This window comes from Sminthopsis crassicaudata, chromosome 2, assembly GCF_048593235.1.
Source record: "Sminthopsis crassicaudata isolate SCR6 chromosome 2, ASM4859323v1, whole genome shotgun sequence".
In the NCBI taxonomy this organism is placed as follows: Eukaryota; Metazoa; Chordata; class Mammalia; order Dasyuromorphia; family Dasyuridae; genus Sminthopsis; species Sminthopsis crassicaudata.
In genome coordinates this window covers 29,124,106-29,148,706 of record NC_133618.1, presented here as the reverse complement: position 1 = coordinate 29,148,706, position 24,601 = coordinate 29,124,106, and the positions used below count along the sequence as shown (strand labels likewise).

Genomic DNA, 24,601 nt, shown 5'->3' with positions numbered 1-24,601 from the left:
GATGGAAGCTCAGGGACACAAGACACAATAGTCAATGACTAAAGTAATCTATTATTTGATAAACACAAAGACTCCAGTTTCTCCCATAAGAACTCACTATTTTACAAAAATTCTTGAGAAAACTGGAAATATATAGTATGTCAGAAAGTAGGCATCGATACACCCATTCTCGCACTCTACCAAGATAAGGTCAAAATGGGTGCCTGATTTAGACATAAAGATACTATAAGCAAAATAGGAGAGAAGGGGAAAGTCTGTATGTCAGATCTTTGCGAAACGGGGGAATTTATGACCAAACAAGAAATAGGGAACATTTTTATCTTTTCCTTTTTTTTTGGTTTTATTTTTTCATTTTCATGATCAAGATCTTCCTTTTTTGCTTATTTTTCTTTCCAAACATGATTCACATGGAAATATATTAAAAATGGTTATACATATGTAACCTGTATCAGATTGTTTGGGTCTTGGGGATGGGGGAGGCAAGAGAAAATGGGAGAAAAAATTAGGAACTCAAAATGTAACAAAATTGAATGTTGAAAAGAATCTTTGCATAAAATTGGAAAAATAATATACTATTAACATTTCAAAAAGTTAGGAGGGTGGAGCAAAGCAGAAGATGGGATTTTTATTGGATCTTAAAAGAAGGGAAGGGAAGGAGGGAGAACATTCTAGGCTTGAGAGACAGCAGAGGAAATGACCTCATGTGTCTTCTTATAAGACAGGAGAACAGTATTTCTGGACCAAAGCCCAAGTGAGGTCAAATAAGATGTCAGGAGGCAGGAGGATGAAGGTGAGGAGGCCTTGGAACTTCTAATGGGATTTTGTATTTGACCTGGGAGATGGTGGGATAGAGCGAGTGTTTCTTAAGGAAGGGACATGGAAAGACCTGGTCTTTGGGGAAATATTTGTGGACAAAGGGAGGAAAGACAGGAATGGGGAGAGAGTAGAGACAGACAGACCCACAATAGGACATTACAATATTCCAGGCCAAATGGAACATCTTGGATTAGGAAACCTAGTGGCCAGAATAATAGAAGTGATGTGGCCGTGACATTAGGGTCACTCTCATTCTGTGCATGGTCTTTGTGGGATGTTCTGGGAAATATATTGTGAGACACACAACGGCGCTGAAACTAGACCGTGTCCTCAGTCGGATCATCTACTTTGAATCACCCAATGGGAACCCAAAGAGTCAGCCAGTGGGTTCTGACGTTTGAATGAGGAGAATCAAACCAGTTTCCAACTGCCCAAGTCCCACTGATGGGAGCACATTTTAAAGCTCTTGTTGAGACTCTTACACAAGGGAGAGAGTTCAGAATGAGGAGTAATCATGTGTATCTGGATATTGTGGGGCTATTTTCTTATTGTGTGTCTTGGAAGCCCCCACTCTGTCCAGCCTAGTGATTCTTGCCTCTGCCCTTTAAGCTGTTCTAATAGAAGCTGAAGGGAACTTAATTCTTTCTTGACTATTTCAATGCAAGCCCGAATCAGCTCTGGAGGATGTGCAGGGGATCATGGGGAAGCTCTTCCCAAGACCTGGAAACCTTTCTTGTCCTGGGAATTCCAGGAATTAATGGAAAGACAGAGGGTTTTTATCAGGAAAACGTGGCTCCCTTGACTGGCATTCCCTCCTTCTTCAAGGCCAGGTCTCTGACACTACACTTTTCCTGGCAGGAAGTTCCCTCATTCCCTTGAGTTCCCTTTTCCTCCAATCACTAACCTTCCCAGAAATCTCCCCTGGCTGTGGGAACGTGGCAGCTGGCGAGCTTTGGGGCAGGAGCCAGCCATGGGTCTCTACCTCACATTGTGGGAAGAACCCAGGGCTCCTCTCTGCTCCTGACCCCAAATTGAGGAAGACCTCACCCTGTTCCAGGAAGCCCCTGCCCCTCCCAGCCCCTGTGCTCTGGCCCTCCCTCCATCCCCAGCCCTGCCCCCATAACGGGTCCTCTCCCTATAAAGGTTCCGTCCTCCTCTGCTCAGACACACGATTCCTTCCACCAGGTAAGTAAGGGAGACAAGGGCTGGGAGACGGGGTCCCTGCAGATCCAGAGGCCCTTCCTTTCCCGGGGGGAGAGGCGGCAGCCGCTCTAGGAGTCCAGTACCTTGGGGGGAAGGCCAGGATATGTCCTTCCTAAGCTACCCTGAAGGGGACATCTTCTCCCAAGTCCACCCTGTCCAGGGCTTCCAGATTCTGTATTACTCCTGGTCTGAAGATTTCTAAGGCTCAGGAAGGGAAGAAGGAGGAGAGAGGAGGGAACTCAGTACCAGCCTGGGCCCAGAGACCAGGGGAACAGCAGCAGCCTGGGGCTTCCGAGGTCTTGGCCATTATCCTTGTCCCTTCTCAGGGTCCTTGGGCAGGAGATCAGGGTTTCTCTTGTGTCCTCCCCAGAATCAGATGATGCTGCCTGCCATGATGTCCCCCAGAGTCTCAGGGCTGCTCCTCGCCTGCCTGCTGCTCCCCTGCCTGACACAAGGTGGGTCCCTCAGGCCTCCCTCTGACTGCCCACCTGGGCCCAGAACAGGGGCTTGGACACAGTAAGAGGGAAAGGGAAGGGGCTGGACAGCAGCAGGGTGGGCACCATGGGACAGAGGAGAGGGGTTGGGGGTCTGTAGGATTCAAAGACTGAGGTGCAGGGAGCAGGAACCTCAACTGCTCTCCTCCCTCCCCAGGCCAGAAGGAGGCCCCTGCACCCCCCTCTGCCAGGAGCTCCTGCCCCCAGGGCTTTGGCTTCCATGGCTCCCACTGCTATGGAGTATTGGGTCCCCAGGAGACCTGGAACACTGCCGAGGTGGGTTCTGGAGAGGGCCCTGGGAGGGGGCGAGGTCTGTCTCCCTTTCCCAATGTCACTTAGGGTCATCAGTGTGGCCACCATGAGTCCCTAAGCCCTCACCTGTCACCCAGACCTTCCCTTCTCAGGTGACTCCAGAGCTTTGCTCTCCTTTTTTGGTGTTTCATGGACCCCCCACTTCCCACAAAAGTAACCCCTGTGCCCCATAGCCATCTCACCATGGTCCGTTTAGCCTCTTCTCCTCCTCTATTGACCACCCTTATCCTATGAAGCTCCCAGGAGCCTTCTCCTGCCTCCTTAGCTCCTGACTCCCACATTTACCCAGCCCTGCTCCCTGCCCTCCACAGCTGCTGTGCCAGGGCTACCCCTCGGGCCACCTGGGCTCCCTGCTCAACGAGGCTGAGGCTGCCTTTGTGGCCACCATGATTGTGGAGAATGGGGTTGGTCAGAGCCCAGTCTGGATCGGGCTGCACGACCCCAACAAGGTATGACCCAGGGGCCGTCCCTGTCTGAGTCCTGGAAAGAAGGGGAACAGTGATGTGTGTGTGGGGGAGGATGCTATGAGTTCTGAGGGTCCAAGACCCTAAAAGTGCAGAAGCATGAGGAAGAATAGGAGAAATCCAGGGGGCAGGAGGTGGGGGCAGGGAGAAGGGTCTGCGGGGTCTCTGGGGCGAGAGGGGGATTGCATCTCTCCCAGGGCTCCTGGGGACTCACCAACCCACAGTTTCACTTCCATGTCTCTGCCCATTCTTTGCAATGAGCGAGTCCTGTGTGATCTGTGAATTCTCATCATCCCCCAGAGGCCTTTCCAGGCCCTGCACTTAATGGAGACCAGGGTCCCAAGAAGGAAATCTTGCATTTGAGGAACAGTCCAAGAGACCCAGCCTCGGACTCCCCAAGAGGCTCAGGGAGCTCAGGGCAGGGCCTGGGGCCAGAGCCAGGCAGAAGAGAGACTGGCAGGAGACAGGGGAGGGTTTCTGGCAGAGGGAGGGATGGTGGCGCTGCCTGGGTCTCCAGAGAGAACGTGATGGGGCAGAACAGGCTGGTGCTACCCAATGGCAGAAGCAGCAGCCAGGGCCACAGCACCATGGAAGACTTAGGGAACAGAATGAGCCCGGTTTGGGGGTCTGGGCTAAAGAAAGGTGCAGTTGGTCTGTTATTATAAGGAGTTATTATATAAAAGAGGTAGATGTGGGGGGTTTCCCTCTTCCCTAACGGCCCCCTTCCCAACCCTCTCCCCCAGAATCGCAGGTGGAAATGGAGCAGCAACGCCCTTTACCTCTACCAGGCCTGGGAGACGGGCTTCCCAGCAAAGACCAATCCTAACCACTGTGTGAGCCTGACTCCTGAGTCTGGTGAGCTCCAACCCCTTCCTTCTCTGCAAGAGCATTCTCTTCTCCTGGCGCTGTGTGAGAGCCTGGAGGAATGAGGGCACCTCCTTCCAAGAATATGAGAGTGACTCCTCTCCTCTCTCTTGCCCTTCTCTTTGTGCCTTTTCTCTTTTCTTTCCCCCTAATTTATCATCTTCTTTCCTCTCTTGTCCAATTCCCAAACTTCTTCTTAGTTTTCTTTCCTTTTCCCTCCTCTTTCTTTTGTACAGCCTCCTTCCTTCCTTGTCTTCTACTTCCCTCCTTTCCCTGTCTTCATTCTCCTTTCTTCTGGGGACCTCAAGGACAATTGAATGAGTGGAGACCCTGTGGCTGGGAAGCTAAAGTCATCATACTGGGAATGTCCTGCCCTAACCTGTGCTTCAGCTGAACCTAGACCATTTCTCCACAGGATTCCAGAGGTGGAAAGATGAACCTTGTCAGAAGAAGAACCTCTACCTCTGCAAGTTCAGAGCTTAAAGGGGACAAGACAGGACAAAGAATTGGAATTCTCTTCCCAATCCCTCTATTTTTGTCTGCCTGCATTTTTTATTTCCTTCACAGGCTAATGGTACACTATTTCAAAGTCCAATTCTTTATTTTTTTCCTGATGCAATTGGAATTAAGTGACTTGCTCAAGGTCACACAGCTAGGAAGTGTTAAGTGTCTGAGGTCAGATTTGAACTCAGGTCCTCCTGACTTCAGACCTGATGCTCTATCCACTGCACCATCTAGCTACCCTTCCAATTCTTTTTGAACAGCAAAATAACCATTTGGACATGTATATTAATATTGTATTTAATATATAGTTTAACATATTTAACATGTATTGGTCAAACGGTCATCTGGGGGAAGGGTGAGGAAAGGAGGGGAAAAATTGGGACAAAAGGTTTGGCGATTGTCAATGCTGTAAAATTACCCATGCATATAATTTGTAAATAAAAAGCTATAATAAATTAAAAAAAAAAAGAATTGGAATTCTGTTGTCTTAGAGTCAGACTCAGCCAATGATAGCCATAGCATAATCTCTCTGCCTTCCCAGATCTTTTTCTCATCTGACTTCCTCACATCAACCATTCACATCCCCTTTGTTATCCACCAATGGGCCCTAAGTTAAACAGGCGACCTGAACATAAATGGTCACAATATTCTTTAAAAATGGAAAAGATCAATTTTACCTCTTTTGACAAACATTGCCAAGGTGAAAATTCTGCAGCATGGAGTCAAGGAGGTGACTGAAGAACAAAATCTGATTACTTGAACTTGAAAAACTAAGCTAACCCTCAATGGATGAAATTCTACTTTTGTCTCTATTTTGGGAAGACAGAGGACAGGAATTCTCTATGTGCACTCCTTAGAGGTATGACTGAGGGAGTGTTCTCCTTCATATTGTTTCCAAATGTTGTTGTCTTTCTCGATAGCTCCGTTGTAGACTCCACATATAGCTTTGTGTATTTTAATAAACTTCTTTTTCATCTGAATCACTGAATTATTTTGATGAGTCACAGATTTTTATGCACAATGATGCTTCATGGTTTATAAAAACTTCATTCATACTAACATTCTGGAAGGACCCCAATTTTAGAGATGCTCAGAGTTAAGGGTATTTTCAACCCTACAAGTTTTTGGATTTTACAGGCAATAGGTCCCCATTCTCATTTCATTTCAGCTTATAATATCCCACAGTTTAGTGAGGTCAAGTATTATTTTCATAGTGCCCTTTTTTGGGTTCTCCTTATGGGTGCTTTCCCTGTTCTTGATGAGATATAAGCGATGAAATTGTGGGTTACTGCTCCAGTGTCTGGTGCTTTGAAAGGCCCTGGCCTCTGTGGCCCCCCCAGGTGTTATGAGATTCACTTCATGACAAAGCTTTTCCCTCCTGGAGTATTCCAATGTCATCATAACTTGGAAGTTTCATGATCTTCTATTGAATTGAATCAGATTGAATGAATCATATGGAAAAGCATAATGTGGAGGCAGAACATTCCCCTTAGAAGTGTATTGATCAAATTATACATTGAGCTTGTCTTCCTGATATTCTAAGATCCTACCTGGATTTAGTCTTCCAATGATTCTCATGCCCTTGAAGTATGTATTACTCTCCTGGTATCCTATTTCATACCAGCCTCTTTTAGGGAGTTTTTTCCTGCCTCTCCTCATGTCAAAAATATTTTCCAAGTTGTTCTTATCCCTGAAAATAGGAAGATCCTTTTTTAGCCTTTTGGCAAATTTTCTGAACACAGTTTTATTACCTGTGGGTAAAAATCCACAAAGTTGGAATTTCCAGAGTTGTTGAAACCAAGACACATCTTCAGAGAATTAAGCCAATCATTCACCAGCTAACCAAGAAAACAAATAAATTTATTCAGCATTTCGGCTGAAATAATATTAGGGGTTAAAAGAAAGGAAGAAAGTAGGTTCATAACTTCAAAGGGCTTGTATTCTTAAGAGGGAGTCAGTGGGCATAGCTCAACATACACAAAAGGTGAAAGCTCCTTTCTTTTTTTTTTCCTCTTTTTTTTCTTTTTTATTAATTTTTATAATTATAACATTTTGTTTGACAGTACATATGCATAGATAAATTTTTTTTTATTATCCCTTGTACTCCCTTCTGTTCCGAGTTTTGCCCCTCCTTCCCTCCACCCCCTCCCCTAGATGGCAGGCATTCCCATACATATTAAATATCTTATAGTATATTCTAGGTACAATATATATGTGCAGAACTGAATTTTGTTGTTGTTGCTGTTGCAAAGGAAGGATTGTACTCTCAAGGTAAAAATAATTTGGGAAAAGAAACAAAACAAACAAACAAACAAACAAACAAAAAGAACAATGCTCACAGTTTACACTCATTTCCCAGTGTTTCTTTTCTGGATGTAGCTGATTCTGTCCATCATTGATCAATTGGAATTGGATTAGCTCTTCTCTATGTTGAAGATATCCACTTCCATCAGAATACATCCTCATACAATATCATTGTTGAAGTGTATAATGATCTTCTGGTTCTGCTCATTTCATTCAGCATCCGTTGATGTAAGTCTCTCCAGGCCTCTCTGTTTTCCTCCTGTTGGTCATTTCTTACAGAGCAATAATATTCCATAACATTCATATACCATAATTTACCCAACCATTCTCCAATTGATGGACATCCATTCATCTTCCAGTTTCTAGCCACTATAAAAAGGGCTGCCACAAACATTTTGGCACATACAGGTCCCTTTCCCTTTTTTATTATTTCCTTTGGATATAAGCCCAGTAGTAGTATGGCTGGGTCAAAGGGTATGCACGTTTTGATAACTTTTTAGGCATATTTCCCTATTGCTCTCCAGAATGGTTGGATTCTGTGAAAGCTCCTTTCAAAGGTGTTTTATACAGTTAGTCTAATAGGATACATGATTCCAGACCTCATTCTTTTTTTAAAAAATAATATCTTTTTATTTTAAAAATATATGTATAGATAGTTTTCAATATTCACCCTTGCAATATCTTGTGTTCCAAATTTTTCTCCCTCCCTTGATCCACATCCACCCTAAATGGCAATAAATCCAATATGGATTAAACATGTGCAATTCTATACATATTTCCACTTTTATTGTCTGAACAAAAAAAAAATCAAATCAAAAAAGCAAAAATGAGAAAGAAAACAAAAATCAACAAATGATCATAAAAAGAAGAAATTACTACACTGCAACCCACACAGTCTCTTCTCTCTGGGTGCAGATGGCTCTCTCCATCACAAGACCATTGGAATTGGCCTGAATAACCGCGCTGTTGAAAAGAGCCACATCCATCAGAGTTGATCACTACATAATCTTGCTGTTGCTGTGTACAATGGTCTCTTGGTTCTACTCACTTCACTATGGAACAGTTTGTGTAAATCTCATCAGGCCTCTCTGACATCCTCCTCCTGGTCATTTCTTATACAACAATAATATTCCATAACATTCATATAGCATAACTTACTCAGCCATTCCTCAACTGATGGGCATCCATTCAATTTCCAGTTCCACACCAGTACAAAAAGGGCTGCTACAAACATTTTTGCACACATAGGTCCTTTTCCCTTTTTTATGATTTCTTTGGGACACATGACTGGTAGACACACTGCTGAATCATGGGCATGCACAGTGTGATAGCTCTTTGGGAATAGTTCTAAATTCTCTTCAGAATGATTGTGTCAGTTCACAACTCCACCAACAAATCCTCGTTTTCCCATATCTCCTCCAACATTTATCATCATCTTTTCCTGAAAGACCTCATTCCTCAGGTAATCCAAGGACTAACAGCACCTGAGAAAGGAGCAGGAGCAGATATACAAGGAAGAGACTCTGAAAATGCAGGGACAGAGCTGATTTTTTCTCTCCAATGATTGATTCCCAAAATGTCCCCCAAACTAAACCTCCCCTATTTCATTTCTGAATTCAACATTATGAAATGCAAAGTGCATAATTTTGATTACATTAGATTAAAATATTTTACATAAACAAAAACAATGCAGCCAAGATTAGAAGGGAAGCAATAGTTGAGAAGCAATATTTATAAGCAGTCTTTCTGATAAGGGCCTCATTTCTAAATTATATAGAAAAATAGGTCAAATTTATGATGGTACAAGATATGCCCCAACTGATATATGGTCAAAGGATATGAAGAGACAATTTTCAGATGAAGAAATTAAAGCCATTTCTAGTCATGAAAAAATGTTGTAAATAACTACTAACTAGAGAAAACACAAATTAAAACAACACAAGGTATCATTTCACACTTATCAGAATGGTTAAATGACAGGAAAAGATAAGAGAGGAAAGATAAAAGGAGGGGTGTGAGGAAACTGAGTACTAATACATTGTTAGTGGAGTTGTGAACTGAATGATCCAATCATTCTAGAGAACAATTTGGATCTATGCTGGAAGGGCTATCAAACTGTATGTCCTAGGATCCAGTACTGCCACTGCTGGGTCTATGTCCCAAGATATCATAAAAGAGGGGAAAGGACCCTGATATACAAAAATACTTATAGCACCTCCAATTCCAATTCCAAAAGAACTGATAATTGACTATATACCCATCAACTGATTAGTGGTCGAATAACTTATACTATATGAATCTAATGGAAATTATGAACAGGCTGATGTCAGAAAAGCCGGGAAAAATTTACGTGCTGAGTGAAGGGAACAGAAACCAGTAAACAGTAATGGCAAGATGGTATGAGCAGCTCTGACAAATTTAGCTCTTTTTCAGTACTTCAATGATCCCCGAGGCAATTCCAATAAACTTTGGATGAAAAATGCCATCTGCATTCCAAAAAGAACATAGAGATTAAATGCAGATGGAAGCTCAGGGACACAAGACAATTTAGTCAATGACTAAAGTAATCTATTATTTGATAAACACAAAGACTCCAGTTTCTCCCATAAGAACTCACTATTTCACAAAAATTCTTGAGAAAACTGGAAATATATAGTATGTCAGAAAGTAGGCATCGATACACCCATTCTCGCACTCTATACCAAGATAAGGTCAAAATGGGTGCCTGATTTAGACATAAAGATACTATAAGCAAAATAGGAGAGAAGGGGAAAGTCTGTATGTCAGATCTTTGGGAAATGGGGGAATTTATGACCAAACAAGAAATAGGGAACATTTTCATCTTTTTCTTTTTTTTTTTTTTGGTTTTATTTCTTCATTTTCATGATCAAGATCTTCCTTTTTTGCTTATTTTTCTTCTTTCCAAACATGATTCACATGGAAATATATTAAAAATGGTTATACATATGTAACCTGTATCAGATTGCTCTTGTCTTGGGGCTGGGGGAGGCGAGAGAAAATGGGAGAAAAAATTAGGAACTCAAAATGTAACAAAATTGAATGTTGAAAAGAATCTTTGCATAAAATTGCAAAAAATAATATACTATTAACATTTTAAAAAGATTAGAAGGGTTGAGCAAAACAGAAGATGGGATTTTTATTGGATCTTAAAAGAAGGGAGGGGAAGGAGGGAGAACATTCTAGGCTTGAGAGACATGGACATGGAAAGACCTGGTCTTTGGGGAAATATTTGTGGGCAAAGGGAGGAAAGACAGGAATGGGGAGAGAGTAGAGACAGACAGACCCACAATAGGACATTACAATATTCCAGGCCAAATGGAACATCCTGGATTAGGAAACCTAGTGGCCAGAATAATAGAAGTGATGTGGCCGTGACATTAGGGTCACTCTCATTCTGTGCATGGTCTTTGTGGGATGTTCTGGGAAATATATTGTGAGACACACAACGGCGCTGAAACTAGACCGTGTCCTCAGTCGGATCATCTACTTTGACTCACCCAATGGGAACCCAAAGAGTCAGCCAGTGGGTTCTGACGTTTGAATGAGGAGAATCGAACCAGTTGCCAACTGCCCAAGTCCCACTGATGCGAGCACATTTTAAAGCTCTTGTTGAGAGTCTTAGACAAGGGAGAGAGTTCAGAATGAGGAGTAATCATGTGTATCTGGATATTGTGGGGCTACACCGGAGTTCAGGAGATTTAATGCTATTTTCTTATTGGGTATCTTGGAAGCCCCCACTCTGTCCAGCCTGTTGATTCTTGCCTCTGCCCTTTAAGCTGTTCTAGAAGAAGCTGAAGGGAACTTAATTCTTTATTGACTATTTCAATGCAAGTCCGAATCAGCTCTGGAGGATGTACAGGGGATCGTGGGGTGTAAGAGCCCTTTAAATGGGCGCCACAGTGCATTGGGAGATTGAGTGGTACAGAAGTAATTTCTGTGGATATTAGGACTGCCTTGTAGGTGGGATCCTGTCCATGATGAGATAGCTTCGTAATGGGTGACTCTCTCGCTGATCGGCTGTGTGTGTGACCTCACAGGCCCTATGTAAGCCCACTGTAGGCAGCAGTCGTCCTCTTTAATCTGGCGTTCTTCACCCTGGCTCCCTAGCCTGGGTGGCCAAGCCAAGATGGGTAGCCAAAAGAGGTAAGGGTTTTGGTAGTGAACACGTGGGTCTTCTGACCAGGTGTTCACTCGGGAACCAACAAGTCAGGGCATCAGTTAGGGCATTATGTGAGTAGGTATAATAAAGGCTGTTAAGATTACACGTGGCTGTTCTTGAGTGCACTACCGGTTATTAAGCTATAGATTCAAGAGATTGTGGCCAGAGACCTTAGAAGGCCTCAGAGGAGGTGAGCCGGGTAGAGTTCACACTGCTAAGGACAGTGGTCAAAGGTACTCTGGTGGGTCTAGGACAGACTAGTAATTGTAACTGCCAAGAGAGCACGTTACAAAAACTCCTTACCTCTTTTGGCTATCCATCTTGGCTTGTCCACCCAGGCTAGGAAGCCAGGGTGAAGAACGCCAGATTAAAGAGGACGACTGCTGCCTGCAGTGGGCTTACATAGGGCCTGTGAGGTCACACACACAGCCAATCAGTGAGAGAGTCACCCATTACGAAGCTATCTCATCATGGACAGGATCCCACCTACAAGGCAGTCCTAATATCCACAGAAATTACTTCTGGACCACTCAATCTCCCGATGCACTGTGCCACCCATTTAAAGGGCTCTTACAGTGGGGAAGCTCTTCCCAAGACCTGGAAACCTTTCTTGTCCCGGGAATTCCAGGAATTAATGGAAAGACAGAGGGTTTTTATCAGGAAAACGTGGCTCCCTTGACTGGCATTCCCTCCTTCTCCAAGGCCAGGTGTCTGACACTACACCTTTCCCAGCAGGAAGTTCCCTCATTCCCGTGAGTTCCCTCTTCCCCCAATCACTAACCTTCCCAGAAATCTCCCCTGGCTGTGGGAACGTGGCAGCTGGCGAGCTTTGGGGCAGGAGGCAGCCATGGGTCTCTACCTCACATTGTGGGAAGAACCCAGGGCTCCTCTCTGCTCCTGACCTCAAACTGAGGAAGATCTCGCCCTCTTCCAGGAAGCCCCTGCCCCTCCCAGCCCCTGTGCTCGGGCCATCACTCCATCCCCAGCCCTGCCCCCATAATGGGTCCTCTCCCTATAAAGGCTCTGTCCTTCTCTGCTCAGACACACGATTCCTTCCACCAGGTAAGTGAGGGAGAGAAGGTCTGGGAGACGGGGTCCCTGCAGACTCCAGAGGCCCTTCCCTTCCCAGGGGAGGAGGCCGGTATCTTGGGGGGAAGGCCAGGAGATGTCCTTCCTAAGCTACCCTGAAGGGGACATCTTCTCCCAAGTCCACCCTGTCCAGGGCTCCCGGATTCTGTCTTACTCCTGGTCTGCAGATTCTAAGGCTCAGGAAGGGGAGAAGGAGGAGAGAGAGAAGGGAACTCAGTCCCAGCCTGGGCCCAGAGACCAGGGGAACAGCAGCAGCCTGGGGCTTCCGAGGTCTTGGCCATTATCCTTGTCCCTTCTCAGGGTCCTTGGGCAGGAGATCAGGGGTTCTCTTGTCTCCTCCCCAGAATCAGATGACACTGCCTGCCATGATGTCCCCCAGAGTCTCAGGGCTGCTCCTCGCCTGCCTGCTGCTCCCCTGCCTGACACAAGGTGGGTCCCCCAGACCTCCCTCTGACTGCCCACCTGGGCCCAGAACAGGGGCTTGGACACAGTAAGAGGGAAAGGGAAGGGGCTGGACAGCAGCAGGGTGGGCACTGTGGGACAGAGAAGAAGGGGTTGGGGGTCTGTAGGATTCAAAGACTGAGGTGCAGGGAGCAGGAACATCAACTGCTCTCCTCACTCTCCAGGCCAGCAGGAGGCCCCTGCACCCCCCTCTGCCAGGAGCTCTTGCCCCCAGGGCTTTGGCTTCCATGGCTCCCACTGCTATGGAGTATTGGGTCCCCAGGAGACCTGGAACACTGCCGAGGTGGGTTCTGGAGAGGGCCCTGGGAGGATGTGTGGTCTGTCTCCCTTTCCCAATGTCACTTGGGGTCATCAGTGTGGCCACCATGAGTCCCTAAGCCCTCACCTGTCACCCAGACCTTCCCTTCTCAGGTGACTCCAGAGCTTTGCTCTCCTTTTTTGGTGTTTCATGGACCCCCCACTTCCCTCAATAGCAATCTTTGTACCCCTGGTACATCTCACCATGGTCACTTTAGCCTCTTCTCCTCCTCTATTGACCACCCTTATCCTATGAAGCTCCCAGGAGCCTTCTTCTGCCTCCTTAGCTCCTGACGCCCACATTTACCCAGCCCTGCTCCCTGCCTCCACAGCTGCTGTGCCAGGGCTACCCCTCGGGCCACCTGGGCTCCCTGCTCAACGAGGCTGAGGCTGCCTTTGTGGCCACCATGATCATGGAGAACGGGGTGGGTCAGAGCCCAGTCTGGATCGGGCTGCATGACCCCAACAAGGTATGACCGAGGGCCTGTCCCTGTCTGAGTCCTGGAAAGAAGGGGAACAGTGATGTGGGGGGGAGGATGATATGAGTTCTGCGGGTCCGAGGCCCTAACAGAGCAGAAGCATGAGGAAGAATAGGAGAAATCCAGGGGGCAGCAGGTGGGGGCAGGGAGAAGGGTCTGTGGGGTCTCTGGGGTGAGAGGGGGATTGCATCTCTCCCAGGGCTCCTGGGGACTCACCAACCCACAGTTTCACTTCCATGTCTCTGCCCATTCTTTGCAATGAGCGAGTCCTGTGTGATCTGTGAATTCTCATCATCCCCCAGAGGCCTTCCCAGGCCCTGCACTTAATGGAGACCAGGGTCCCAAGAAGGAAATCTTGCATTTGAGGAACAGTCCAAGAGACCCAGCCTCGGACTCCCCAAGAGGCTCAGGGAGCTCAGGGCAGGGCCTGGGGCCAGAGCCAGGCAGAAGAGGGACTGGCAGGAGACAGGGGAGGGTTTCTGGCAGAGGGAGGGAGGGTGGTTCTGTCTGGGTCTCCCAGAGAGAACGTGATGGGGCAGAACAGGCTGGAGCTGCCCAATGGCAGAAGCAGCAGCCGGGTCACAACACCATGGAAGACATAGGGAACAGAATGAGCCGGGTGTGGTGCAGTTGGTCTGTTATTATAAGGAGTTATTATATAAAAGAGGTTGATGTGGGGGGTCTCCCTCTTCCCTAACCGCCTCCTTCCCAATCCTTTCCCCCAGAATCGCAGGTGGAAATGGAGCAGCAACGCCCTTTACCTCTACCAGGCCTGGGGGACGGGCTTCCCAGCAAAGACCAATCCTAACTATTGTGTGAGCCTGACTCCTGAGTCTGGTGAGCTCCAACCCCTTCCTTCTCTGCAAAAGCATTCTCTTCTCCTGGCGCTGTGTGAGAGCCTGGAGGAATGAGGGCACCTTCTTCCAAGAATATGAGAGTGACTCCTCTCCTCTCTCTTGCCCTCCTCTTTGTGCCTTTTCTCTTTTCTTTCCCCCCAATTTATCATCTTCTTTCCTCTCTTCTCCAATTCCCGAACTTCTTCTTAGTTTTCTTTCCTTTTCCCTCCTCTTTCTTTTGTACAGTCTCCCTCCTTTTCTTGTCTTCATTCTCCTTTCTTCTGGGGACCTCAAGGACAATATTGAATGAGTGGAGACCCTGTGGCCGGGAAGCCACAGTGTTTAGATTGGGGCTGTCCTGCCCTAACCTATGCCTCAGCTGAACCTAGACCATTTCTCCACAGGATTCCAGAGGTGGAAAGATGAACCTTGTCAGAAGAAGAACCTCTACCTCTGCAAGTTCAGAGCTTAAAGGGGACAAGACAGGAGAAAGAATCGGAATTCTCTTCCCATTCCCTCTATTTTTGTCTGCCTGCATTTTTTATTTCCTTCACAGGCTAATAGTACACTATTTTAAAGTTAAATTCTTTATTTTTTTCCTGATGCAATTGGAATTAAGTGACTTGCTCCAGGTCACATAGCTAGGAAGTGTTAAGTGTCTGAGGTCAGATTTGAACTCAGGTCCTCCTGAGTTCAGGGCTGATGCTCTATCCACTGCACCATCTAGCTACCCCTCCAATTCCTTTTGAACAGCAGAATAACCATTTGGATATGTATATTAATATTGTATTTAATATATAGTTTAACATATTTAACATGTATTGGTCAACCTGCCATCTGGGGGAAGGGTGAGGAAAGGAGGGGGAAAATTGGGACAAAAGGTTTGGTGATTGTCAATGCTGTAAAATTACCCATGCATATAATTTGTAAATAAAAAGCTATAATAAATTAAAAAAAAAAAGAATTGGAATTCTGTTGTCTTAGAGTCAGACTCAGCTAATGATAGCCATAGCATAATCTCTCTGCCTTCCCAGATCTTTTTTCCCATCTGACTTCCTCACATCAACCATTCACATCCCCTTTGTTATCCACCAACTTTCTCCAAGCACCTCACTCAGTGCCTTGGGAACTTTTATATTACAAACCACAATGGGCCCTAAGTTAACAGGCAACCTGAACATAAATGGTCACAATATTTTTTAAAAATGGAAAAGTTCAAGTTTAACTCTTTTGACAAACATTGCTAAGGTAAAAATTCTGCAGCATGGAGTCAAGGAGGTGACTGAAGAACAAAATCTGATTACTTGAACTTGAAAAACTAAGCTAACCCTCAATGGATGAAATTCTACTTTTGTCTCTATTTTGGGAAGACAGAGGACAGGAATTCTCTATGTGCACTCCTTAAAGATATGACTGAGGGAGTGTTCTCCTTCATATTGTTTCCAAATGTTGTTGTCTTTATCGATAGCTCTGTTGTAGACTCCACATATAACTTTGTGTCTTTTAAGAAACTTCTTTTTGATCTGAATCACTGAATTATTTTGATGAGTCACAGATTTTTATGCACAATGATGCTTCATGGTATTTAAAAACTTCATTCATGGTAACATTCTGGAAAGAACCCCAATTTTAGAGATGCTCAGAGTTAAGTTTCTTATCCCTGAAAATAGGAAGATCCTTTTTTAGCCTTTTGGCAAATTTTGTGAACACAGTTTTATTACCTGTGGGTAAAAATCCACTCCAGAGTTGTTGAGACCAATACACATCTTCAGAGAATTAAGCCAATCATTCACCAGCTAACCAAGAAAACAAATAAATTTATTCAGCATTTCATCTGGCTCAAATAATATTAGGGATTAAAAGAAAGGAAGAAAGTAGGTTCTTAACTGCAAAGGGCTTGCATTCTGAAGAGAGAGTCAGTGGGCATAGCTCAACATACACAAAAGGTGAAAGCTCCTTTCTTTTTTTTTCTTTTTTATTAATTTTTGTAATTATAACATTTTCTTTGACAGTACATATGCATAGGTAAATTTTTTTATAACATTATCCATTGTACTCCCTTCTGTTCCGAGTTTTTCCCCTCCTTCCCTCCACCCCCTCCCCTAGATGGCAGGCATTCCCATACATATTAAATATCTTATAGTATATCCTAGGTACAATATATATGTGCAGAACTGAATTTTGTTGTTGTTGCTGTTGCAAAGGAAGGATTGTATTCTCAAGGTAAAAATAATCTGGGAAGAGAAACAAAACAAACAAACAAACAAAAAAACAAAAAGAACAATGCTCACAGTTTACACTTATTTCCCAGTGTTCCTTCTCTGGGTATAGCTGATTCTGTCCATCATTGATCAATTTGAATTGGATTAGCTCTTCTCTATGTTGAAGATATCCACTTCCATCAGAATACATCCTCAGACAGTACCATTGTTGAAGTGTATAATGATCTTCTGGTTCTGCTCGTTTCATTCAGCATCAGTTGATGTAAGTCTCTCCAGGCCTCTCTGTTTTCCTCCTGTTGGTCATTTCTTACAGAAAATTAATATTCCATAACATTCATATACCATAATGTACCCAACCATTCTCCAACTGATGAGCATCCATTCATTTCCCAGTTTCTAGCCACTACAAAAAGAGCTGCCACAAACATTTTGGCACATACTGGTCCCTTTCCCTTCTTTAGTATTTCCTTGGGATATAAGCCCAGTAATAGTACAGCTGAGTCAAAGGGTATGCACGTTTTGATAACTTTTTGGGCATAATTCCAGATTGCTCTCCAGAATTGTTAGATTTTGTGAAAGCTCGTTTCAAAGGTGTTTTCTACAGTTAGTCTAATAGGAGACATGATTTCAGACCTCATTCTTTTTTTTTTTCAAAATAATACCTTTTTATTTTAAAAATATATGTAAAGATAGTTTTCAATATTCACCCTTGCAAAACCTTGTGTTCTAAATTTTTCTCCCTCCCTTGATCCACATCCACCCTAAATGGCAATAAATCCAATATGGATTAAACATGTGCAATTCTATACATATTTCCACTTTTATTGTCTGAACAAAAAAAATCAAATCAAAAAAGGAAAAATGAGAAAGAAAACAAAAAGCAACAAATGACCATAAAAAGATGAAATTACTACATTGCAATCCACACAGTCTCTACAGTGCTCTCTCTGGGTGCAGATGGCTCTCTCCATCACAAGACCATTGGAATTGGCCTGAATAACCGCGCTGTTGAAAAGAGCCACATCCATCAGAGTTGATCACTACATAATCTTGCTGTTGCTGTGTACAATGGTCTCTTGGTTCTACTCACTTCACTATGGAACAGTTTGTGTAAATCTCATCAGGCCTCTCTGACATCCTCCTCCTGGTCATTTCTTATACAACAATAATATTCCATAACATTCATATACCATAACTTACTCAGCCATTCCTCAACTGATGGGCATCCATTCAATTTCCAGTTCCACACCAGCACAAAAAGGGCTGCTACAAACATTTTTGCACACATAGGTCCTTTTCCCTTTTTTATGATTTCTTTGGGACACATGACTGGTAGACACACTGCTGAATCATGGGCATGCACAGTGTGATAGCTCTTTGGGAATAGTTCTAAATTCTCTTTAGAATGATTGTGTCAGTTCACAACTCCACCAACAAATCCTTGTTTTCCCATATCCCCTCCAACATTTATCATCATCTTTTCCTGAAAGACCTCATTCCTTAGGTAATCCAAGGACTAACAGCACCTGAGAAAGGAGCAGGAGCAGATATACAAGGAAGAGACTCTCAAAATGCAGGGACAGAGCTGATTTTTTCTCTCCAATGATTGATTCCCAAAATGTCCCCCAAACTAAGCCTCCCCTATTTCATTTCTGAATTCAACATTATGAAATGCAAAGTGCATAATTTTGATTACATTAGATTAAAATATTTTACATAAACAAAAACAATGCAGCCAAGATTAGAAGGGAAGCAATAGTTGAGAAGCAATATTTATAAGCAGTCTTTCTGATAAGGGCCTCATTTCTAAATTATATAGAAAAATAGGTCAAATTTATGATGGTACAAGATATTCCCCAACTGATATATGGTCAAAGGATATGAAGAGACAATTTTCAGATGAAGAAATTAAAGCCATTTCTACTCATGAAAAAATGTTGTAAATAACTACTAACTAGAGAAAACACAAATTAAAACAACACAAGGTACCATTTCACACTTATCAGAATGGTTAAATGACAGGAAAAGATAAGAGAGGAAAGATAAAAGGAGGGGTGTGAGGAAACTGTGTACTAATACATTGTTAGTGGAGTTGTGAACTGAATGATCCAATCATTCTAGAGAACAATTTGGATCTATGCTGGAAGGGCTATCAAACTGTATGTCCTAGGATCCATACTGCCACTGCTGGGTCTATGTCCCAAGTTATCATAAAAGAGGGTAAAGGACCCTGATATACAAAAATACTTATAGCACCTCCAATTCCAATTCCAAAAGAACTGATAATTGAGTATATACCCATCAACTGATTAGTGGTCGAATAACTTATACTATATGAATCTAATGGAAATTATGAACAGGCTGATGTCAGAAAAGCCGGGAAAAATTTAAGTGCTGAGTGAAGGGAACAGAAACCAGTAAACAGTAATGGCAAGATGGTGTGAGCAGCTCTGACAAATTTAGCTCTTTTTCGGTACTTCAATGATCCCCGAGGCAATTCCAATAAACTTTGGATGAAAAATGCCATCTGCATTCCAAAAAGAACATAGAGATTAAATGCAGATGGAAGCTCAGGGACACAAGACACAATAGTCAATGACTAAAGTAATCTATTATTTGATAAACACAAAGACTCCAGTTTCTCCCATAAGAACTCACTATTTTACAAAAATTCTTGAGAAAACTGGAAATACATAGTATGTCAGAAAGTAGGCATCGATACACCCATTCTCGCACTCTACCAAGATAAGGTCAAAATGGGTGCCTGATTTAGACATAAAGATACTATAAGCAAAATAGGAGAGAAGGGGAAAGTCTGTATGTCAGATCTTTGCGAAACGGGGGAATTTATGACCAAACAAGAAATAGGGAACATTTTCATCTTTTCCTTTTTTTTTGGTTTTATTTTTTCATTTTCATGATCAAGATCTTCCTTTTTTGCTTATTTTTCTTTCCAAACATGATTCACATGGAAATATATTAAAAATGGTTATACATATGTAACCTGTATCAGATTGTTTGGGTCTTGGGGATGGGGGAGGCAAGAGAAAATGGGAGAAAAAATTAGGAACTCAAAATGTAACAAAATTGAATGTTGAAAAGAATCTTTGCATAAAATTGGAAAAATAATATACTATTAACATTTTAAAAAGTTAGGAGGGTGGAGCAAAGCAGAAGATGGGATTTTTATTGGATCTTAAAAGAAGGGAAGGGAAGGAGGGAGAACATTCTAGGCTTGAGAGACAGCAGAGGAAATGACCTCATGTGTCTTCTTATAAGACAGGAGAACAGTATTTCTGGACCAAAGCCCAAGTGAGGTCAAATAAGATGTCAGGAGGCAGGAGGATGAAGGTGAGGAGGCCTTGGAACTTCTAATGGGATTTTGTATTTGACCTGGGAGATGGTGGGATAGAGCGATTGTTTCTTAAGGAAGGGACATGGAAAGACCTGGTCTTTGGGGAAATATTTGTGGACAAAGGGAGGAAAGACAGGAATGGGGAGAGAGTAGAGACAGACAGACCCACAATAGGACATTACAATATTCCAGGCCAAATGGAACATCTTGGATTAGGAAACCTAGTGGCCAGAATAATAGAAGTGATGTGGCCGTGACATTAGGGTCACTCTCATTCTGTGCATGGTCTTTGTGGGATGTTCTGGGAAATATATTGTGAGACACACAACGGCGCTGAAACTAGACCGTGTCCTCAGTCGGATCATCTACTTTGAATCACCCAATGGGAACCCAAAGAGTCAGCCAGTGGGTTCTGACGTTTGAATGAGGAGAATCAAACCAGTTTCCAACTGCCCAAGTCCCACTGATGGGAGCACATTTTAAAGCTCTTGTTGAGACTCTTAGACAAGGGAGAGAGTTCAGAATGAGGAGTAATCATGTGTATCTGGATATTGTGGGGCTACACCGGAGTTCAGGAGATTTAATGCTATTTTCTTATTGTGTATCTTGGAAGCCCCCACTCTGTCCAGCCTGTTGATTCTTGCCTCTGCCCTTTAAGCTGTTCTAATAGAAGCTGAAGGGAACTTAATTCTTTTTTGACTATGTCAATGCAAGCCCGAATCAGCTCTGGAGGATGTGCAGGGGATCGTGGGGAAGCTCTTCCCAAGACCTGGAAACCTTTCTTGTCCTGGGAATTCCAGGAATTAATGGAAAGACAGAGGGTTTTTATCAGGAAAACGTGGCTCCCTTGACTGGCATTCCCTCCTTCTCCAAGGCCAGGTCTCTGACACTACACCTTTCCCGGCAGGAAGTTCCCTCATTCCCTTGAGTTCCCTTTTCCCCCAATCACTAACCTTCCCAGAAATCTCCCCTGGCTGTGGGAACGTGGCAGCTGGCGAGCTTTGGGGCAGGAGGCAGCCATGGGTCTCTACCTCACATTGTGGGAAGAACCCAGGGCTCCTCTCTGCTCCTGACCCCAAACTGAGGAAGACCTCGCCCTGTTCCAGGAAGCCCCTGCCCCTCCCAGCCCCTGTGCTCGGGCCCTCCCTCCATCCCCAGCCCTGCCCCCATAATGGGTCCTCTCCCTATAAAGGTTCCGTCCTCCTCTGCTCCTCCGACACACGATTCCTTCCACCAGGTAAGTAAGGGAGAGAAGGGCTGGGAGACGGGGTCCCTGCAGATCCAGAGGCCCTTCCTTTCCCGGGGGGAGAGGCGGCAGCTGCTCCAGGAGTCCGGTACCTTGGGGGGAAGGCCAGGATATGTCCTTCCTAAGCTACCCTGAAGGGTACATCTTCTCCCAAGTCCACCCTGTCCAGGGCTCCCGGATTCTGTCTTACTCCTGGTCTGAAGATTTCTGAGGCTCAGGAAGGGAAGAAGGAGGAGAGAAGAGGGAACTCAGTCCCAGCCGGGGCCCAGAGACCAGGGGAACAGCAGCAGCCTGGGGCTTCCGAGGTCTTGGCCATTATCCTTGTCCCTTCTCAGGGTCCTTGGGCAGGAGATCAGGGGTTCTCTTGTCTCCTCCCCAGAATCAGATGACACTGCCTGCCATGATGTCCCCCAGAGTCTCAGGGCTGCTCCTCGCCTGCCTGCTGCTCCCCTGCCTGACACAAGGTGGGTCCCTCAGGCCTCCCTTTGACTGCCCACCTGGGCCCAGAACAGGGGCTTGGACACAGTAAGAGGGAAAGGGAAGGGGCTGGACAGCAGCAGGGTGGGCACTGTGGGACAGAGGAGAGGGGTTGGGGGTCTGTAGGATTCAAAGACTGAGGTGCAGGGAGCAGGAACCTCAACTGCTCTCCTCCCTCCCCAGGCCAGAAGGAGGCCCCTGCACCCCCCTCTGCCAGGAGCTCCTGCCCCCAGGGCTTTGGCTTCCATGGCTCCCACTGCTATGGAGTATTGGGTCCCCAGGAGACCTGGAACACTGCCGAGGTGGGTTCTGGAGAGGGCCCTGGGAGGGGGCAGGGTCTGTCTCCCTTTCCCAATGTCACTTGGGGTCATCAGTGTGGCCACCATGAGTCCCTAAGCCCTCACGTGTCACCCAGACCTTCCCTTCTCAGGTGACTCCAGAGCTTTGCTCTCCTTTTTTGGTTTTTCATGGACCCCCCACTTCCCACAATAGCAATCTTTGTACCCCTGGTACATCTCACCATGGTCCGTTTAGCCTCTTCTCCTCCTCTATTGACCACCTTATCCTATGAAGCTCCCAGGAGCCTTCTTCTGCCTCCTTAGCTCCTGACTCCCACATTTACCCAGCCCTGCTCCCTGCCCTCCACAGCTGCTGTGCCAGGGCTACCCCTCGGGCCACCTGGGCTCCCTGCTCAACGAGGCTGAAGCCGCCTTTGTGGCCACCATGATCATGGAGAATGGGGTTGGTCAGAGCCCAGTCTGGATCGGGCTGCACGACCCCAACAAGGTATGACCAAGAGGCCGTCCCTGTCTGAGTCCTGGAAAGAAGGGGAACAGTGATGTGTGGGGGCGTAGGATCCTATGAGTTCTGAGGGTCCGAGACCCTAAAAGTGCAGAAGCATGAGGAAGAATAGGAGAAATCCAGGGGGCAGGAGGTGGGGGCAGGGAGAAGGGTCTGTGGGGTCTCTGGGGCGAGAGGGGGATTGCATCTCTCCCAGGGCTCCTGGGGACTCACCAACCCACAGTTTCATTTCCATGTCTCTGCCCATTCTTTGCAATGAGCGAGTCCTGTGTGATCTGTGAATTCTCATCATCCCCCAGAGGCCTTCCCAGGCCCTGCACTTAATGGAGACCAGGGTCCCAATAAGGAAATCTTGCATTTGAGGAACAGTCCAAGAGACCCAGCCTCGGACTCCCCAAGAGGCTCAGGGAGCTCAGGGCAGGGCCTGGGGCCAGAGCCAGGCAGAAGAGGGACTGGCAGGAGACAGGGGAGGGTTTCTGGCAGAGGGAGGGAGGGTGGTTCTGTCTGGGTCTCCCAGAGAGAACATGATGGGGCAGAACAGGCTGGAGCTGCCCAATGGCAGAAGCAGCAGCCAGGTCACAGCACCATGGAAGACTTAGGGAACAGAATGAGCCTGGTTTGGTGCAGTTGGTCTGTTATTATAAGGAGTTATTATATAAAAGAGGTAGATGTGGGGGGGGGTCTCCCTCTTCCCTAACCGCCCCCTTCCCAACCCTCTCCCCCAGAATCGCAGGTGGAAATGGAGCAGCAACGCCCTTTACCTCTACCAGGCCTGGGAGACGGGCTTCCCAGCAAAGAGCAATCCTAACCACTGTGTGAGCCTGACTCCTGAGTCTGGTGAGCTCCAACCCCTTCCTTCTCTGCAAGAGCATTCTCTTCTCCTGGCGCTGTGTGAGAGCCTGGAGGAATGAGGGCACCTCCTTCCAAGAATATGAGAGTGACTCCTCTCCTCTCTCTTGCTCTCCTCATTGTGCCTTTTCTCTTTTCTTTCCCCCTAATTTATCATCTTCTTTCCTCTCTTGTCCAATTCCCAAACTTCTTCTTAGTTTTCTTTCCTTTTCCCTCCTCTTTCTTTTGTACAGCCTCCTTCCTTCCTTGTCTTCTACTTCCCTCCTTTCCCTGTCTTCATTCTCCTTTCTTCTGGGGACCTCAAGGACAATTGAATGAGTGGAGACCCTGTGGCTGGGAAGCTAAAGTCATCAAACTGGGAATGTCCTGCCCTAACCTGTGCCTCAGCTGAACCTAGACCATTTCTCCACAGGATTCCAGAGGTGGAAAGATGAACCTTGTCAGAAGAAGAACCTCTACCTCTGCAAGTTCAGAGCTTAAAGGGGACAAGACAGGACAAAGAATTGGAATTCTCTTCCCAATCCCTCTATTTTTGTCTGCCTGCATTTTTTATTTCCTTCACAGGCTAATAGTACACTATTTTAAAGTCAAATTCTTTATTTTTTTTCCTGATGCAATTGGAATTAAGTGACTTGCTCAAGGTCACACAGCTAGGAAGTGTTAAGTGTCTGAGGTCAGATTTGAACTCAGGTCCTCCTGAGTTCAGGGCTGATGCTCTGTCCAGTGCACCATCTAGCTACCCCTCCTCTTCTTTTTGAACAGCAAAATAACTGTTTGGACATGTATACTAATATTGTATTTAATATATAGTTTAACATATTTAACATGTATTGGTCAACCTGCCATCTGGGGGAAGGGGTGAGGAAAGGAGGGGAAAAATTGGGACAAAAGGTTTGGCGATTGTCAATGCTGTAAAATTACCCATGCATATAATTTGTAAATAAAAAGCTATAATAATTTTTTTAAAAAAAGAATTGGAATTCTGTTGTCTTAGAGTCAGACTCAGCTAATGATAGCCATAGCATAATCTCTCTGCCTTCCCAGATCTTTTTTCCCATCTGACTTCCTCACATCAACCATTCACATCCCCTTTGTTATCCACCAACTTTCTCCAAGCACCTCACTCAGTACCTTGGGAACTTTTATATTACAAACCACAATGAGCCCTAAGTTAACAGGCAACCTGAACATAAATGGTCACAATATTTTTTAAAAATGGAAAAGTTCAAGTTTAACTCTTTTGACAAACATTGCTAAGGTGAAAATTCTGCAGCATGGAGTCAAGGAGGTGACTGAAGAACAAAATCTGATTACTTGAACTTGAAAAACTAAGCTAACCCTCAATGG

General features: G+C 45.2%; 3 protein-coding genes across 3 annotated transcripts; all 3 read left to right on the top strand.

Moving 5' to 3' along the window:
* The first annotated feature begins 2,395 nt into the window (after positions 1-2,395).
* Positions 2,396-4,636, top strand: LOC141553157 (lithostathine-1-alpha-like). The gene is made up of 5 exons (XM_074284996.1): positions 2,396-2,474; positions 2,671-2,789; positions 3,137-3,274; positions 4,033-4,144; positions 4,569-4,636. Exons 1-5 carry the CDS (start codon positions 2,396-2,398, stop codon positions 4,634-4,636), a joined length of 516 nt encoding a protein of 171 aa, XP_074141097.1.
* Positions 4,637-12,580: 7,944 nt separating this feature from the next.
* LOC141553156 (lithostathine-1-alpha-like) lies at positions 12,581-14,776 on the top strand. The gene is made up of 5 exons (XM_074284995.1): positions 12,581-12,659; positions 12,857-12,975; positions 13,322-13,459; positions 14,194-14,305; positions 14,709-14,776. The coding sequence occupies exons 1-5, from the start codon at positions 12,581-12,583 to the stop codon at positions 14,774-14,776; spliced, it is 516 nt and encodes a 171-aa protein (XP_074141096.1).
* Positions 14,777-21,512: 6,736 nt separating this feature from the next.
* On the top strand, positions 21,513-23,734 carry LOC141553155 (lithostathine-1-alpha-like). The gene is made up of 5 exons (XM_074284994.1): positions 21,513-21,591; positions 21,788-21,906; positions 22,253-22,390; positions 23,131-23,242; positions 23,667-23,734. Exons 1-5 carry the CDS (start codon positions 21,513-21,515, stop codon positions 23,732-23,734), a joined length of 516 nt encoding a protein of 171 aa, XP_074141095.1.
* The last annotated feature ends 867 nt before the right edge of the window (positions 23,735-24,601 follow it).